The sequence below is a fragment of the Sapajus apella genome, unplaced genomic scaffold, assembly GCF_009761245.1.
Source record: "Sapajus apella isolate SASKATOON/1434 unplaced genomic scaffold, GSC_monkey_1.0 scaffold40, whole genome shotgun sequence".
Classification (NCBI taxonomy): Eukaryota; Metazoa; Chordata; class Mammalia; order Primates; family Cebidae; genus Sapajus; species Sapajus apella.
The window spans coordinates 2,071,186-2,090,479 of record NW_022436980.1 but is presented as its reverse complement, the minus strand read 5'-3'; the positions used below and the strand labels follow the sequence as shown (position 1 = coordinate 2,090,479).

At 43.3% G+C, this 19,294-nt stretch overlaps 2 protein-coding genes across 6 annotated transcripts in view; one reads left to right on the top strand and one right to left on the bottom strand.

The window, feature by feature from the left end:
• Positions 1-2,287, top strand: part of UPK1B (uroplakin 1B) — a 28,606-nt gene extending 26,319 nt beyond the window's left edge. For both annotated transcript variants that reach the window (XM_032298996.1, XM_032298997.1), the window contains one exon: positions 1,056-2,287. In XM_032298996.1, coding sequence (XP_032154887.1) covers positions 1,056-1,106 — 51 coding nt within the window. In that variant the 3' untranslated portion in view covers positions 1,107-2,287. The remainder of the gene's footprint in view (positions 1-1,055) is intronic.
• Positions 1-19,294, bottom strand: part of B4GALT4 (beta-1,4-galactosyltransferase 4) — an 83,768-nt gene that overhangs the window by 45,599 nt on the left and 18,875 nt on the right. For 2 of the 4 annotated variants that reach the window (XM_032298994.1, XM_032298995.1), the window contains exons 5-7: positions 15,461-15,583; positions 12,828-12,932; positions 8,332-9,273 (exon numbers count right to left, since the gene is read on the bottom strand). In XM_032298994.1, coding sequence (XP_032154885.1) covers positions 9,141-9,273; positions 12,828-12,932; positions 15,461-15,583 — 361 coding nt within the window. In that variant the 3' untranslated portion in view covers positions 8,332-9,140. Of the gene's footprint in view, positions 1-8,321; positions 9,274-12,827; positions 12,933-15,460; positions 15,584-19,294 lie in introns of those variants that run through there. The other 2 variants (XM_032298993.1, XR_004275439.1) reach the window with 2 other exon arrangements.

Genomic DNA, 19,294 nt, shown 5'->3' with positions numbered 1-19,294 from the left:
TCATTATCTCATTCACTGCCCTAGCTCTGGGATAGGTAGAGATGTTATATTTATTTTATAAATGTAGAAACTGAAGGTCAGGAAGTTTAAGTGACTTGGCTAAAGTTACCCAGGAGTAAGTGCCAGATCTACAACAGAGCCCAAATAAACTAAAACTAAAACTCAGCCCTTGTCTACGTCAGATATCTTGAGTTCTGTGGCATTCTTCAGAGGCAGTCATTTCAGGTCACAAGCATTTTAGGAAAAAGAGAAGTTCCCTGGGAAAAGTTTAATACTAGACCCAAGGAATGTTTATCCTAAAATGGTACATACTAGAAACAGGAGGGCATTGGAGGACAAATGGCCTTGATGGCAAAAAGAGTTTAGCACAGATGAGAAGGCAACCCCAGAATACAAGGAGTCTAGGATGAGAACTGGGATCAGAATGTGGGGAACAGAGAAGCTGCCTCTTGGAGCAGTTTGGATTTGGTGTCACATCTGACCCTGCGATGTTGCTTATAACAAGATTACTCTTAAAAAATCTGTTGTCTAACAAAGACATGGAACTAACCCAAATGCCCATCAGTGATAGACTGGGTAAATAAAATGTGGTCCATACACACTATGGAATACTATGCAGCCATAAAAAAGGAATGAGATCATGTCTTTGGCAGGGACATCGATGAAACTGAAGCCATCATCCTCAGCAAACTAACACAGGAACAGAAAATCAAATACCACATGTTCTCACTCATAAATAGGAGTTGAACAATAAGAACATATGGACACAGGGAAGGGAACAATACACAACAGGGCCTGTTGAGGGGTGAGGGGTTAGGGGAGGGAACTTAAGAGGATAGGGTCAATAGGTGCAGCAAACCACCATGACACATGTATACCTATGCAACAAAACTGCAGGTTCTGCACATGTATCTTTTTCTTTTTTAGAAGAGATAAAGAAAAACAAATCTGTTGTCACCTAGGCCTGAATAAACCTAACATCATTTTTTTTTCCAAGAAAGAGGTGTTTCTAAAACAATTCCTTATTAATTTGTCCTTGTTTTTTTCTATTCTAGTTTTGGGTTCTCCTGGGTACCATGTTCTACTGGAGCAGAATTGAATATTAAGCACAAAATGTTGCCACCCTACCTCCTTCCCCGAGTGACTCTGGATTTGGTGCTGGAACCAGCTCTCTCCTAATATTCCATGTTTGTGTCCCACACTAACATGTGTGTGTCTTACATTGCCAAGTCAGATGGTATGGAGTTCCTTTAGGATCTCAGGCTCCTGCAGTTCCCTTGACAACTGCTTTTCATCCTAGTCTAGGATTCTGCAACATCTATATAGACTGTTGAAAAGAGAATTTGGAAAATGCATAATAACTATTTCCATCTCTGCTTATTTTTAATTTGGGAAAGGAACCTGTGTTATCACAGTAACCCACAGCTGTATTTGACTAGCAAATCTGCCTGTATCTTTCACTGTTATCTAAAAGAAAACTTCCAAGGCTTCCATTGATCTCAGTACTGTCAGGGGAAGAGAGAAGTCTGGAAAAGATTGCTGAAATATACCTTTTGCCTTTTTTTCTAGAGTAGCTCCCATGTATGGAGATGGGTAATTCTCTTAATGCCACCTTCAGATCGTTTTATTCTCCAGAACAATTCTTGCTCTTAACAGTAGTTCAAATTTCCTTTCATACCTTGCAGAGGTGGTATGTGTCTAGTGGTCTCAATTCTTTATTAATTAAAAGTGTGAGCTGGGCGCGGTGGCTCACGCCTGTAATCCCATCACTTTGGGAGGCCGAAGTGGGTGGATCACCTGAGGTCAGGAGTTCAAGATCAGCCTGTCCAACACGCTGAAATCCCATCTCTACAAAAATACAAAAATTAGCCAGGCATGATGGCAGGTGCCTGTAATCCTAGCTACTCTGGAGGCTGAGGCAGGAGAATCACTTGAACTCAGGAGGCAGAGGTTGCAGTGAGCCGAGATCACAGCATTGCATTCCAGCCTGGGGGGAAAAAGGTCTCAAGATAAAAAAAAAAAAAAAAAGTGTGAGGACTTCTGGGGACAGACCAGGGGCCTGTTATATATTTACTCAGTCTTTTCCCTGAATGGTCTCAACTTGAAACACCTTTCAAACTGGAGAGAAGCCAGCCAGCCAATAGAATGGAGTGATTTACAGGGATTTCTGTTTACTGTCAAAATATTTCTCATCTGAACTATGTTTCCATTTGTGGTCCTGAAGGAAATTCTTATAACTCAACATTTGTTTGTCTAGTCTTATAAATAAAGAGAGCTTTAAAATCTGTTTACTTGCATTTTTACCAACATCATATATCAGTCTAACAAAATGGGTTTTCCGACAGAAAAGCCTAAAGCATAGGAATTAAAGTGGAGAAGGGAGAAACTGCATACACGGGGTGTGGCTTCCTGCCGGATACTGGCTAACCCTGCCACACAGTTAAACGGTAGGAACCTCTACATTCACTTTTCCTTTTTGCTCCTGCTACACTTACCCCAGAAGCAGTGATGAGACTAATGCTCTTCAAATCCTTTTCCTCCTGCAATTGGAAGCAGTGGAAAGCTCACCAGTGCTAACTGCAGAACTGTGTGTCCCTCATGAAAAAAGCATACCTGTACTTTGGCGTCCTGCTTCCAGCTGACTCAGACGCAGGCAGCACCCCATCCCATGCCCCACCAGGCACCTGTGAGTGAGACTGAGCACTGGGCAGGGGAGGGACAACGAGGATTGGAGGGGACTTGGCTCAGTTGTAAAGCTGGCACAGGAGCCCGATCCCCGATTCCCAGGAGAGGGAACCAAAGGTCTATATCCTGACAGCACAGCCAGCTCACCTCTCCTTGGCCCGCCTTGTCTCTCCTGAATGGAGACCATGTGATATCCAGATAAATGACACCTGGGTTTGGCTGAGAAGGTTCCCTCTGCTGTCCTTTAGAAGACGGGAGCAGGGGAAATGAGCTTCCTCAGAGCAAAGCTTTGAAACAGCTGTGCTCTCCTCTCCCTCCCCACACTCTCTCCTGTGTGTTCTGGTGCCTTTAGCCTCCGCCACTCCCTGGGCTTTCCAGTGCCTTCGTCTCCCCACTGCCTGAGCAATTCCTTACCCAAACCCACTCCTGCCTTCCTTTGCAGGGCCTCATGCTCCAAAATTCTCTCTACAATTAAAATTCCCTTCTTAGGATTGGATTTTGACTAGGTCCGGGGAAGGCCTTTTTGGAAACTAATTCATACTAAGGGGTGAGTGACAACTCATTTCCACTCTCTCAGTCTGAATGATGTTTTCTTGGTAACTGAGGCTGATCTCTAGTTGGAATCTAGCACAGCAATGGGAGGGTGAAAGAGTCACTGTGGGACAAGATAGCCCACCTGCTGCTCCTTAAATCTTATCCCCTGACTTCCTTAACAAGCAATAAATAAGAGAGAAAGGGCCTTCAGTGAGCCACTGCCCCCTGCCCCCTCTGCACCTAGCTTCCTTCCTGGAGCCTTAGGCTTCTCATTTATAGAAGGTGCAAAGTCTGCTATAAATGGGGGCAGGCTCTGCTCCTTCCAAAACCAAATAAGATCCTAAACACAGGCACCTACTATGTCCAGGGCCTCCAACTTTTGAGGACACACCTTTCAGCTAAGACAGAAACAAAGTCTAAGGATCACCCTGCAGAGTCCAGCCATTCAGCACAGGTTCCCTCTACAGGGCTCTCCAGTTTTAATCTCAGGGCAGTTTCTGTTCTGCCCAGTTCCTGCTTCCATCTGCCTCCACCTTCCCTGGAGGCCCAGCCTTGCCCCTCTTCCTTCTGGCTCCAGGGACTGGAAGTGGCCCCAAGCCAAAACTCAGGAAGGCCCAGGCTCAGCCTCAGCCCCAGCCCCAACCCCAGCCCCAGCCCCAGCATACCAGGGAGGCAAACAGGAGCCAGGAGGCTTGGCTCTAGGGACCTGGCAGCTTGCTGAGCGTGAGACAGGCCCAGACAACAATCTTGTGAAACTTCCCTCTTCTCCAGCAGTTAGCCTGCTTATCAAGTGGGCAAAGAGTAATTACTGCCTAATACCAACAATGTGTCAGGCTAACTGGGGTCAGTTTTACGTGATTGCAACACCAGGCAGGTCATCATGCTCTCTTGGTTCCCTAGTTGCTCCACAGTCTGCCATTTAATGTTTAAAAGCCCTCTGCTCCTACTTATCAGCCTTGTAGCTTTTCTTCCTCTACATCAGCTGGAATAAACAGCTACTGCTTCTATTTTAAGTAGAAGATCATTTACTTTCTGGCTACCCATAAAGAAAAGGAATATTCATCATGTGAACTTGAAAATCTAATCTCCTCTCAATCTCACACCCTGACCCCAACCAATCTGACTGACAGCCTGTGCTATGGTTGAGGAATTAGAAACTAAGCTGGTTTCTCATTTCTATCGATGGAACAACTTCCTTTCTCCTTTGGGTCTAGTATTTCCTCTAGTGTCTTAGTGTCTCTTCCCTGCTTCACCTCACCCAGATCCTTCTCAGCTTGCATAAGTAAGACTGAATCAAAGAAGAACCCCAAAGGATGCTAGCTGTAGACTACTGAGTTTGCTGTTGTATTATAAGGCTCAAGTGGCCAGATCCTGAGAGGGGATCCAGAAACACTGCAGAGAAAGGCAGCCTTGCGGAGAAACACAGAGATCCCAGCCCCTATTCCAGCCAACCCTTCCCCTAACACACACTCCGACTCCACATATTGTTAAGATATGAATAGCCAAATCCTGAAGTTTGGAGAAATGGTACTATCATGCTCTACTTTCTAGTGATTTCTACCCTGAGTTCCTCTTGAAAAACAACAGCAAAGCAACAGAAGCTGGTGGGACACTCACAACTAGGCTCAACTATTCTCGTGTTAGACATCAACAATCTCACAGAATACCAGCCTCACAGGGTCACTCTGAGACCACGATAAAATGAGGCAAGTCAAGGGCACTGCATAATTTTGTCTAAGCACAGACAAAATCAAGGTCACTGTGCCAACCCACAAAAACCCAAACACCTGCTTTCTTGGCTAAAATTAGTGACCACTTTATTACAGCTTTATTCTCTTGCTAGTTTCCCTCCCTACAAATAAAACTTGTTGAAATACACAACCATGGACTTGCCCCTGATTTCTGATAATATCCAACATAGAGCAAACCCTTTCTTCAACCCTCCCCAAATAACCCAACCAAAGCCCAAATGCTATAATCGTTCCAACTTCCATTGAATCACCTCGTGGATCCCCCATGGTGTGTTCTCACTCACTGCAACCACTGCAACTAATCACAATCCCAAGTTTTTTCCACAATAGAGCTCTTGAATTTATTCCTCAAACTGAAATTTTGTACCCTTTGATCAACTCTAACCTAGTTAATTTATCTGCAATGTGTTCCTGGCAGGTTTTAGCTGAAGGGCATTGATACTCTCCAAGTTACTCTTCCCATCCTTATTTCCTCTAGGAAATAAGCTTTATTTATTCCTTCCTGGTATAGGTGTATTTATTTATCCATCACCATGAAGTGGTTAAGAATATGAACTTTGGGAGTCAAAGTACTTGGCCCCAAATCCCAGCTCTTTGACAAGTCACTTAGCTTCTTGGAGCCTGCTTCAGAAAAACTGGTCTCTCCTCACACAGGACTGGGAGGATTCAGAAAGATAAGTAAAATGTGCATCAGCCTACAAGAGATGCCAGTCAGGAAGTTACATCAGGGAAACTGATACAGAGCAAGCACTTAATTTATTATTTATGTCCCACTCTTCACCAACCTCCGCTCCAAGCCTCCATGTCTCCCACTCACACACAGACACACACACACACACGCATTCCACACATGGACACACAAGGTTTGATAATTTTATTTAAATCTTAACAATTATCAATGGAACAATGGAGCCTTTACCTGTACAGGTGTGCTCCCTAGGGGTGGGGCCTCTAAACCACTCCCTTGTGTATATATTTAGAATGATCAGGCCCTCTCCGCAGGTATAAGATGCTTATCCATATACAAAAAAATCAACCAAGGTAGAAATAGCTTAAACTATCGAAGGTACTAATGATAGGGTTTTTTTTTTTAAGTTGTGGAATGTGATTGGTGAAAAAGAACTTATGAAATGTAACTGAATATGCTCCCATCTTGCAGAACATGTTAATGGCTTTTGGTAGGAACTGTATATATGAATAGGATTGGGAAAAGTGGATTTCAAGTCTGGGAGAAAATGTCTTTTATCTCACTCAAGTCCATTCACAGAGCATTTTGGGGCTCCCAGGAAATCTATTCATTGGGCCTTCAGTGGAAGTGAGGGGGATAAGGGCAAAAAACTAGGGAGGGAGTCAGGGACAAAGTTCTGAGAGCAGATGAGAAGAGGAATGCACTTTTCAGGGTCCAGAAAATACTAACTCTCTGTAGGAATTAAGACAATAAGGATATACATTCAGGAAAATTACCTCAAAGAATAAGAAAAGCCAAGAAGAAGGCAATATGGTGTAATGGTCTTGAAAGTCAGAAGGCCTGAGTTTGGCTCGGACTCTGCAATTTACTGCCTGTGAGACTCCTGAAAAGTCACCCTCCCGGCTGGGACCTCTGCTTACTCATCTGGCCTCTTATCTCTTCCTGAGTCAGTGACATCAATAAAGTGGTATCACGAACTGCAAAGTGCTTTAGAAATGAATGCCAGCACAGGTGAAAAAAAATCAATAAAAACTTCAAAGTGACACATTCTTTGTGTTAGGTAGTTGTAATATCCAAATAGCCCCATATAATCCTTAGCAAGCACAGTGGGCAAAGCTATCTCTACAATACTCAATATTCAGTTGCCTCTTTTGTGGCAACTGACTATGAAAAAATGCACAGAGCAGGAACTGGAGGAAGCCAGTTCCTTTGAAGCCAAACCCCCAGCCCAGCAGGGAGGCGAGAGCAGGGAAAGAGGCAGCAATGAGTGGGCAGGTAGCCCCATGCCCCCAGTGTCACAGCCTTTGACGCCCCATTGCAGGGAAAGTGCCACAATGGCAGTGTCAAGGTCTTAAAAAACTATCTTCCACTTCAATAAGTTTTGAAACAAGTCATTTAAGGGACTTGTATATTACCTTGGCTGAAAGAATTACCTGAAGAAAAGTAAAAGGCATAGTCCAGTGGTTTCCAACATTTAAAAATTGCAGATGTCAGAAAAACACAGGGAGTTTTATGGCACTAGCTATGTTCCATTTCTATGGAGTAAGAAATTGAGTTCTCAAACACGGGTCTTCAAATTCCTTGTACACACCACTCTCTTCCACTGCCCTCCCCAACCATGACCAGGGAGGGGCCTACGACCTCCCAATTACCGTCTGTTAATATGGTCATAGTTAAGCAAATTGGGACAGAGCTCTAGAGATAGGTTCTACAGAAAAGAGAAGGGAGAGTGAGGGGGAGATTTACTCAATACACTACAGCCCCATTAGCGAATCTCAAAAGAATGAAGCTCCTTTACAAAGTTTGAGCAAAAAACACGAAAACCCTGAGTATTTCTCTGCTAAGTAAAGAAAAATATGGCTGGCTGCCACAGTGGCTCACACCTGTAATCCCTGCCCTTTGGGTAGCCCAGGCGGGCAGGCTGATTGGCTCTAGAGTTCAAGACAAGCCTGGGCAGCATGGTGAGACACCATCTCTATTAGAAATACCAAAAAAATATCTGGGAGTGGTGGTGTGTGTCTGTGATCCCAGCTACTCAGGAGGCTGAGGTGGAAGGGCTGTCACTTAAGCCTGGGAGGTGCAGGCTGCAGTAAACCAAAATTGCACCACTGCACTCCAGCCTGGGTGACAGAACAAGACCCTGCTGGAAAAAAGAAAAGAAAAAAAACAAACCCACATTTGCTCTTTGGCTCCCTGTGCTGAGTTAAAAGCTAAACCAGGCTAGCCCTATAAAGTATATTATCCTTTCAAAGTCTCCTTCTCCACTTGGATGGTGACAACTCCTGTTTTTTCTTGGGATCACCAAACTTCCTACTGTCTCTCCCTGCTTGGGAAGGATTAGATATTATTTAAACTTACTGGCTGGCACTCCTTCATGTTAAAGTTTAACTGTTAAGGTGTCATACAGTAATGATGGATTAAGAGCCCCTATGGCTTGCATGGTAAGCATAATGTATTCGTGGAGAGGCCTAGGGAGAAAGACACAGACAGGCCTATCCTAAGACTGGGGCTGGTTGTATAAGGAGGTCACACATGAGATGAACAAGAGACATGGACAGAAGGACAGGAGACAGAGGGAGTGGAGGGTTTTGTTTCAATGTCTTTAGAATTATGGATACTGAAATGAATATATCCTAGGGCTTAAACAATAAAAAACACAAAGGAACACTCAAAGCTTTTTCACATTTTACTACAGAGGTATTTGATAGATGTACTCATTATTAGTTAATATGTAAATTTGTAAACTGCTAATTTATATTCTACTAGTACAAAATTATTTTACAAAAACTCTTTAAAAACTAATAGATAATGTGTTCTCTGGTGGGTATCACTAGAAGGCGTACCTGGGCAGGTGCCTCCCCTGCAGGCTATCAGCAGCTGCAATCAGGTCAGCTGCTGCTGCCTCTGCAGCCGACACTCCGCCCTCCTGCCACCTCTTCATTCCCGAGTTCAATGCCTCTTTATTCGTCACCTTTTCTCCCCTCTTTTGTGACCTTCTTCTCAACTGGGACCCACCATTTCACAGACGATCGTACAGGATAAATAATTAACACTATTATATCTTCGTACCTGTCTACCTTGGACGAGAACAACTGTGATTCTCTCAGACATTCAGCAGTCTTGTTTCCTGTGACCTTTTACCCCATAATATATCACTTCGAATTTAAATACATCTCCTTCAGGCAGAGTCCTCAAACAGTCTTCATTTTATCCTTTGGGTCATCCTTTTATATAAAGTCCTTCAAGTATCCATATTACAACATGTAACCCTCATGATCAAAACGACTAAGAAAGCTGTCTTGTTACAACTGTTTTATAGTCCATATCGCCAGGAGCTCTGCTAAGAAAATACAAAAAGGAAAAATTCAGCCCAACAATGAGCTATAACAGGTTCTTAACGTGTGCTACTATTCAAAGTCTCTAGGCCAAAATTATTGCAACCAAAGAATCAGTTCTTCCAAACATCACCAAAAGATCCAGGGTCATGCACCCGACCAGAAATCCACTGTGATGTTGACATATAAAGGATTGTATTCCACAGACAGTAATTTGTAAGAACAACTATTCAACCCATCTGTTCTCCAGACTCGTGACACTTGGTGTAACAGCTTCATCCTAAAGATAAAAAGAACAAATGTGAATGATAAGACAAGAATTTAACGTATGTTTGCCCCAAAATGTGGCAAACATATTTTTTGTGAATTATTAACTTGTTATGTTTCCTACTATTAAGAAGAATGTTTTCCCCATTGAAGGTGACAAACATGACAGCTATGTATTCATGTGTCAGACTCCATGTGAGAGCCCGGGGACCCATGATGAAAAGTGTCATTGCGCTCAGTGAGCCCCCAGTCTACAGGACAGAAGGATGTGCAAGGAACACAGATACAGTAAGATATGTGCCATCCACTGCTAACTGATCCTTGGCAGAGTTTCAGGGGATCTCCGACTCTTCCTGTGTTGTAGGGAAAGTTTGTGTCTGTAGGTGGGGAAGTACATAGCTTTCATGAGCCTCCAAAAAAATTAGTATGTATGTAGATGAGGATGAATGAAGGGGCACCTAACTTCATGAGGAAGTCTGGTGAGGGGTCAGAGAGAAGGTAAATTTCAGTAAGGCTAAAAGAGAGAAATTCAGCAAGTGAAGAAGATGAAGGAAAGAGCACTTCAGGCAGAGAGACCACCCTGGGCAAGATGCACAGACACGCAAAAGAGCAGGATGCGCTTGAAAAAGTCACTAGTGTTGCCAGAGCCATCGAATCTGGGAAGATGAGTGGGCGGTGAACTGAATAGGTTCTTCTTGCTCAGCAGTGAAAACAATAAATGCTGGTTACCCATAACAATATGGATGGGGATAAGACACATAATGTTAAGCTAAATAAAGTCAGAGAAGAACAAAATGCAGTGTAATTTCATTTACATAAAATTGAAAAACATGCAGAACTAAGCAATCTTTTGTTTAGGGATACAAACACATGGGGGGGAAAAAAGAAACAGCAGAAATAACTATCATTATCACAAATACTTATCACAAAAATTCAGAGAAGTGTCACTTGGGGAGGTGGATGGGGGAGAAGCGAAGGGGGAGACTATGGGATTAGAGAGGACCACACAGGTCATGCATGCAAAGTGGTGGTGGGAGACACCAGCGGTGTTCATGGTGTCAAGAATCTTCAGACTTTTCATACAATGTAGGAACACTCTTTTGTATCTACTCAATAATTTTTTTTAATATAAAGAGAAAAATGCACGCCTATGGACAATGACTAGAAGAACACAGAAAATAGAAACAGCTATTTTGTTGGAGTGGTTGACTGTACCAAAAGGGTTAAGAGCCATTTAATAATGCTTTAAAACATAAACTGGACAAGCATGGTGGCTCATGATGTAATCCTAGCACTTTAGGAGGCTGAGGCAGGAAGATTGCTTGAGCCCAGGAGTTTGAGACCAGCCTTTGGCAACACAGGAAGACCTTGTCTTTACAAAACATTTTTTAAAAATTAGCTGAGCATGGTGACACATGCCTGTGGTCCCAGCTACTTGGGAGGCTGAGCCAGGAGGATTGCTTGAGCCTAGGAGATCGAGGCTGCAGTGAGCATGCTCACGCCACTGCATTCCAGCCTGGACGAAAGACTGAGACCCTGCCTCAGCAAAAGTAAACAAATAAATAAACTTTAACAAGGCTCTTTAATCTCAGGCTAAAACACTTCAATACTGTTATTAAATGTAGACTATAACAAAAGCACCAAAAGACCCTTAATACTATTTTAAAATTTAAGGGGAAAAATCAGAACAAAGAAATATAGATTCTTCAATCAAAGCCACATAAAGAACTGGCTTATCTGCCAAGATTCCTCAGTGAATAGGCCAATTCCCAAGGCAGGAAAAGTACAAGATGAGCCCAGAACATCTCATCACACCAGAGCACAGGGAGGGAAGCTCTCAAGGACTACTGTGATTGTGTCAAAAGGATCCAGGACCCAGCTTGAAGGAGACCCATCGGCCAAAGATGAGAAAATATGAGTACCAAAAAGTACATGAACTACATCCTGAAGGATGCTAGAAAACACCAAGTCATTAGGCTGAAAAATGTTTAATTAGTGCTTGACTCTCTTTATTCTGCCTTTCCTATAAAAACTATACCCCAGAGTATTCAAACAAATGAAAAGAAAAAGTACTTTGTAGAAAAATCTAATACATACAAAAGGAATGATATAATTAGAATATTACAATGTTGCAACCCCTAATTAAATAATAAATCTAGAAATCAAGCATCAATGACTGCTGAAGTCATTAGGTGAAAAACTGATAGGGAATCTCACATGCATAGATTAGACTGGCAATATCTAAACTCACAGATCAATCCTGACATCACAAAATGACACAACCAGACATTACATCCTGCTGTTGTGACACCAGAGGAAGTGCACAACACCACAGATGAAAATTCCTGCCCAAAAATAGTTTTCAGATTCTGTTCAAGTCTCCAGAAACGCAGAGAAATCCCAGTGTGATGGTTAATATTGAGTGTCAACTTGATTAGATTGAAGGATGCAAAGTATTGTTCCTGGGTGTGTCTTTGAGGGCGTTGCCAAAGGAGATTAACATTGGAGTCAGTGGACTGGGAAAGGCAGACCCCCCCCTCCATGTGGGTGGCACTATCTAATCAACTGCTAGCGTGGCTAGAATAAAGCAGGCAGAAGAAGGTGGGAGAAGTTGACTTGCTGCGTCTTCTGGCCTTCATCTTTCTCCTGGGCTTCCAATCGCTGAACATCAAACTCCAAGTTCTTCAGCTTTTGGACTCTTGGACTTAACACCAGTGGTTTACCAGGAGCTCTCAGGCCTTTGGCCACAGACTGAAGGCTGCACCATCGGCTTCCCTACTTTTGAGGTTTTGGGACTCAGACTGGTTTCCTTGCTCCTCAGCTTACAGATGAACTATTGTGGAACTTCACCTTGGGGTGGTGTGAGTCAATACTCCTTAATAAACACCCCTTCACATATTCATCTATCCTATTAGTTCTGTCCCTCTAGAGAACTCTAATACACCTAGTTTATGAGAAAATACAGAGGTCAGGGGACATGTTAAGTTATACTACCAACACGCAATTGGAAAAATCCATAATGCAAGGAATTCTACTGGACAAATAATCTGGTTTGTTCCATAAATAAACAACAAGGAAAACGTAAAGAAGGGGAGAGGGAACCTACAGATTAAAAGAGATCATTCAAATGCAATGTGGACCTTGTTTAGACACTGATCTGACCAACTGATTTTAAAAATAAAAAAGCACTGAACATTGACTGGACATTTGATGTCATTAAGGAGATATTGTTAATTTTATTGTAGGTATTACAATGGTATTGTGATTTCTTTTTTAAAGCCACTTATATTTTAAGAATACATACTGAAGTAGTTACACATGAAATGCTATGACGGCTGTGACATGTTTCTAAATCCAAAGGGGTAAGAAAAAAAGTGAGGGAAAGAGAGGCCATAAGTTAAGAACTCAGTGCACCACTTTCTCTCCTTTTGTGTCTGTTTGAAAATTTCTTTAATAAAAATCATTTAACAAAGTGAACGGTCTCAAATCTGATTGAATTCAACATAGTCCATATTGACAGAACAGCCTAGGGAGGTAGCCTGCCAGGCAAGTGGGTCCAGGACTTACCGTTCTCCATTCACCTCATTGCCTCTGTCCCTCGTGTGGAAGATCATTGTGTATTTACCCACTTCAGGTAGGGGCCGGGATATCTTCATTCTATGGAGTTCAACCCTAGAAAAATAATAGAGATTTTTTTAAAGTCCATCCTATTTATCTACCACTAGGCAAATAAAAAGCATCATTTGCAAAAATTTACACAGACACACACACACACACACACACACACACAGTGTCACAAACATTTCAATTTCTTATAATGGTAGAACTTCAGGCAATAAGCCCAAAAACGAATCAGATTCAACATTTATTACTGGGGTACAAAGGAGATGTGTTAATTTATACTTAGTCATTTTCAAAAAGAAAAAAAAACTGATAAAGTACTTATTTGTTTTGCTGCTGTTGTTGTTGTTTTTGAAATGGAGTCTTGCTCTGTCACCCAGGCTGGAGTGCAGTGGCACAATCTTGGCTCACTGCAACCTCTGCCTCCCAGGTTCAAGCAGTTCTCCTGCCTCAGCCTCTCGAGCAGCTGGGAATATAGGCACATGCCACCATGCCCAGTTAGTTTTCGTATTTTTAGTAGAGAGGGGTTTTTGCCATATTGGCCAGGCTGGTCTCAAACTCCTGACCTCGTGGTCCACCCATCTCAGCCTCCCAAAGTGCTGGGATTACAGGCGTGAGCCACCACGCCCAGCTAATGTACTTATTTCAAAACATCCTGAAGAATAGAAGAATCAAGTCTGTTAGGATAACCAATTTACTTAGAGTTGCCTTCTTTTAACAAAGAAAGGAATGGTCATATATGGTCACAGCTTTAAAGCCACAATCCTAGGTTCAAATCTAGACTCTGTTATTTACAACCTCAGTAAGTCAGTTCACTCTTCCAGGTCTGTTTCCTCATCTGTAAAATGGCAATGGTGATAGGGAGTTGATTTCAAAGATTCAAATGATATAATCTGCATGGAACATGCTTGTACTCTGTAATGTATTATGTAAGTACAAAGAAGGGTAGTGCCTGTTGCACAGGTGAATAAATAAGCAGCAAATCTTAACCAACTTTCATGTTCAAATCATCTGACTTTATCCACCACATTAGCTGAAAACCATTCAGAAGACCATCATGGCCTTTTCAAATGAAAGCAAAATTTGAGGCTCCTCTCTACTTTGAAGCTGAAGGGTAGCAGGAAAGAAGACAGTGAAGACATGTGATCAGGGCAAAATTCTACTAAACGTCTTAGTAAAGGAGATCTGTGGAAGATAATGGGGGTTGTTTATCACTAGCCTTCGCTACTCTTGTCCTGAAATGTAGCAGGTACCGTCCGTCCAGTTGCTAGCTATGGCCACACAGGCTGCTGATGGGCTGGGCTGTCAAGAGCTGTTGTCCATCACTACGGCCATTTCTGTAGAGCCTCTGGCCAGGGAAATCCACTCCCTCCTGCTAGAAACATTCAGAGGCTCTCAGCCTAGACTTGGGAACAAGACCAGCATGGAGCCCTGGGTTCCTTAAGACGAAGCAATAAAAAAATTTCTGACAGTCACATATCTAATCATTCAGAACCCCAGGTTAGAAATTTCCTTTCCAGCCAGGCACAGTGGCTCACGCTTGTAATCTCAACACTTTAGGAGACCAAGGCAGGCGGATCACCTGAGGTCAGGTGTTCGAGACCAGCCTGGTCATTATGGTGAAACACGGCCTTTACTAAAAATACAAAAAAAATTAGCCAGATGCTACAGCACACATCTGTAGTCACAGCTATTCAGGAAGCTGAGAGTGAAGAGTCACTTGAACCAGGGAGGCAGAGGTTGCAATGAGCTGAGATAGTGTCACTGCACTCCAGCCAGGGTGACAGAGCAAGACTCTGTCTCAAAAGAAAAAAAAACAAAAAAAAAAGAAATTCCTTTTCCAAGAAGCAACAGCAGGAGGGAAGGGGGTCTCCTTGATACCCAGAAGGGCCTTGTGATTACAAGTCTAAAGATACCACCCCAAGTTCTTGAATAATTATTTATTTCTAGGAGTTAGGGATATCTATAACTATCTGGCCCCCAAATCCAAGTTCAGGGGAAGAAGCTGCGGGTGGAGGCTGGATTTATTCCCTTTCATCCCCTCAGAACAGAGAGCAGTCCAAGAGAGCCCAGGGTAATGCCAACAGCTGAGTCAGGCCTGGGGTCAGGCCACCTGTGGTCCCCACAGTATGCAGGGCTGGCTAATGCTTCAGCACGTGCACCTCCCCAGAGGCTGCTGGCACTCCCTGCTGGGGACACTGGGAACTGTGCAAGGACCCCCTGGGGTCTCACAGAAAGCATGAGGCTCTTAACAGCCCGGTCTCCAAATTACAGTTCAGCAGACACCTTGCAGTTTGGGATTTCCCACTCACTGGTGTCTCCGTCTTTCCCACTAACAAGCCCATGAGGCCTCCACCAACACTTCTGGACCCCAAATCCCCGCAGGCCAGGAGTTAAATACCACTGGCACGGAACGACATGGGCCATCCTGCCCTCCCTCCACCCCTCCACTCTTCTAGCCCAAATCTGCAGCCTAGTGACCTGCTGGACTGCCATCTAAAGGGATAAATATAAATGCAGGTTGCCAGAGCCACACTGATCGCAGAGCCCCGTGAAGGGGACCTTTCTCTGTTGTTCACCTGAGTCTGAGGTCATCGTCTTCGCCTCCCCATCCCCAGTAGTTGTTAGAGAATCCATTCACCTTGAAAAACTGCTCTCTGCTTAGGGCAGTAACACCCCCAAAATATCCACTGTAACGTAACCTGGAGCAAAGGAGAAGACAGAAATGATAAGAATATTAGTACCAAAGGTCTCTGACTTCAGGGCTGGCATTTTAGGAACCCCTGGGAGACCGTGCACTTCCAACCACCCATTTCTGCTTCTCCTGTACCTCCCAATCCTCCTGGCCTGCCCTGTCTTCTCTTCTTTCCTCTAGCTAAACAAACACTCACCTCTGCTCAGCAAGGTGCTGCCCGACTGTTAGTGGTGATGTTTGTATGTAAATGCCTATAGAGATACCTGTCAATGTGAACTACACCGTCAGATATTGATAACAGATTACATCTCGTGTCTCAGTCCAGTGAATGGTAACAGCTGCCAAGGGCACTGGGTTAAGAAGGATTCTGAGGCTGCATCCGGATTCAGCATGAATGCGTGTCATGATGAATATACCTTTTTTTATTTCATTTTCACTTTTGCAGGGGAGGGTTGAAGGCAGGAGACAGCTCCTGCACACACACTGCATGCACACACACTGTATGCAAATCTCTACTTCTCGGCATGCATCTCCAGCTCCAAGTCTGTTTCCTGAATAACCCAACACATGTCAGCAACCCTGAAGTTTCTGGCCTGGCAACTAGATAGAGTATAGGTAGTGCTGTTTGTGCAAACAGGCTGTAAGGAACAATAATTAGGTTTTGAAAGGAAGGACAGTGAATTATGCTTTAGATAAGCTGAACTATAGATACATCTGGGGCTTTGCCAGTAGGCAAATAAGATACAGGGTCCAGGCTCACAAGAGAGGAGTGATGACAGAGAGGACTCTGGAAATAAGCTGTTATCACGTAGTATCTGAAGGCACAGGTCGAGAGATCCCCAACAATCTAGTTGGTGAGAAGAGAACAAAGGGTAGACCCAAGGGGCTCAGCTCTGTGGAACCCTGGGAATACCAAAGAGAAAAAGAGTCAGAGAAAAAAGATCAGGAGGTAAAAGTCAGAGTACCTCCCAGCCTCCCAGTTATATAGGACTCTTATTATCAGTGGACAATTTGTAAATATGAGAAATACAACATCTCAACAATTCAGAAATGCAAGTTAAGGTAACTTAATAACTTGGATATTACTAAATTAAAAGATGTGAATATCTAGAGAATTTTTAACTTTAACTTCAGGTCAGACTGTTCCAGGACTGACAAAATATTTATGGTTTTCCAGATAAAAAGAAAAACCAAAAGGAAAGATCAATAAACATGTAGACACTTGTCATTGAACAAGTGGCATCCCAAAACCTAATTTTGAGTTCGGTTGTTTCTTTCTATGTTCTGAGAAAAGACTGGGGACTCTGTTTAACCCATAACAGAAACAGATTTACCTATATGCCCCGAACTTAAAACACTGGTAAATGGTATTTTTGCAACCTGCAATAAAACAAACAAAAGGAAATAACATGCTTAGAAGGTAACTATCACTGACCCCAAGACACCTATTAGAGGTGTCTCATTACCATGGTTATCGGAATGTGTTTTATAGAGGCAGGGATTCTTAGCTGCCTGAACACCAACTGCCTCATCAAGATGTGGTGACAAGGCAGGCACAACCTGCTGACACCAACAGGCAATCAGCAGGAGAACTAGAGGATGATATGATAGTGCTTATCATGACCACCACACACCACAGGCAAGACAGCTGGCTAAACACATGAATGCAGAAGCCCTGCCTTCAGAGTTTATAACCTAACAAGAGAGGTGAGCATTATCAGGGTTCTGAGGAGAGAGGTGCTGTGACATCAGGAGGAGAGAACCTGGAAGGATTCAAATAGGCAGAAAAATGGGGGATCTCCTGGTGACCAGAACTCTGTGACGCAAAGCACAGAAGAGAGAAAAGCACAGGCTGCCCAAGGACTGCCTGGAGATGGGTAAGCTGGTGTGGGCAGGAGCAGAAGAAGACAAGTCAGCGAGAAGAGTTAAAGAACTGTTTCTCCTCACCAGTAATCCCAGCACTTTGGGAGGCCGAGGGGGGTGGATCACAACGTCAGGAGATCTAGACCATCCTGGCTAACACAGTGAAATCCCCTTTCTACTAAAAACACAAAAAACTAGCCGGGTGTGGGGACACACGCCTGTAGTCCCAGCTACCTGGGAGACTGAGGCAGGAGAATCGCTTGAGCCCAGGAGGTGGAGGTTGCAGTGGGCCAAGATCTCACCACTACACTCCAGCCTGGGCAACAGAGCAAGACTCCAGTCTCAAAAAAAAAAAAAAAAAAAAAAAAAAAACTTTCTTGGGTGCCTGTGAGATGGCAACTATCTCTGTTTATTGATCTTTTGTTTTTTCTTCTTATCTGTAAAAGCATACATATTTAATTGGCCCTGGAATGGTTTACTTATTTGTAAAGGGCTGTAAGGCCCAAAGGTGGGGAAAACATAGTCATAAAATAACAATAGAATCCTTGTAGGAGGAGGCAGGTATCAAAGGAGTTCTTGCCGGTAAAATTTACCACCGGCTGGTCCAGAGCTTTATCACTGACCCACAGGCAGTGAGAAACAAGGTTTGTTTCTGGCTTCAGCAGAGTCTGAGACAGTTGGGGCAACTTACTTTAACTTCTTCCCTCTGTATGTAAGGTGAAAACCTTTCTGGCACATGTACTCACGGGGCTGGTGTGACAGTGATGAGGCATGCTCTGACTTAAGCTCTGTGGCATTGGTGCACACAGTTGCCAGCAGGGGGCAGACACTCAGCTGCCTGGAAATGAACTCTCCCACCACAGGGTCTTTGCCCAAAGCAACAAAAGCAAGTAGTCCAGGAGGGTAACTCCTACCTACGTTACTTATACATACTACTCTCCAGACACAAAAGATGAGGTTGCTTACATGATACACACAAAAAAGAGAAAAACATAAATGACAAACCAGGACCCTAGAAACATTTAAATCACATAGAAAATGAAGATGGGAACTACATTAGAACTCTGATCTGCAAGTAAGATTCTTTTCCGTTTCTAAAAGAGAGCCATGGATTTGGCTCAGAGCCTCTTGATCAAAAGGGGAAACACATTCAATTACTGAATCATATGAAGAAAACCTGTCAGTTATTCAACAAAGGTTTTCTGATACCTAGTTATAAAAGAAACATCTGGCCAGTTAAAATGGCAAGTTAAAAACAGCAAGATTCATACGTGCACCGTTTCTCAGAGTGAGGAGCATCTGATGAAATCCACAATTGTGACACCAAAGCATGAGTGAAGATCAATTCCTGGCAGGAATGTCCAAGAGCTCAGCCTTCTTATGGTTCAGCCTAATACAAAGATAAAATCTAGAATCCCAGCAAAAAAACCTGTCCTTAAGCAATCCTCTGTGATTGCTTAGAAATGAACCAGGCAACCAGGTGTTTAAAAAAATCTGGGCAATGGGAAGTTTAAGATTATCATCTATGGCAAGTGTCTAAAATACAGGTGTTCTGTGTTGTAAATAGTGACATTTTACTACAGAATAAGTGAACAGATAGTGACATGCTTTTGAGAAAACCAAGTTGCCCAGCCATGATACATTGCTTTCTTCAATGCAGAAGTGACTCAAAGAAACCAAAAAACAAAACCTCTAGATAATAAGATTAGATCCAAAAATCAAGTTTCCCCGAAGAGAAAAACCCTGGGATTCTACCCTCACCCTCTGCATCCACAGCCCCTGCCCTAACTCAGACACATGGCATCTCTCCACTCAGCTTTTCCCGTCCTCCCTTGCTCCATCCAACTGAGCCAAG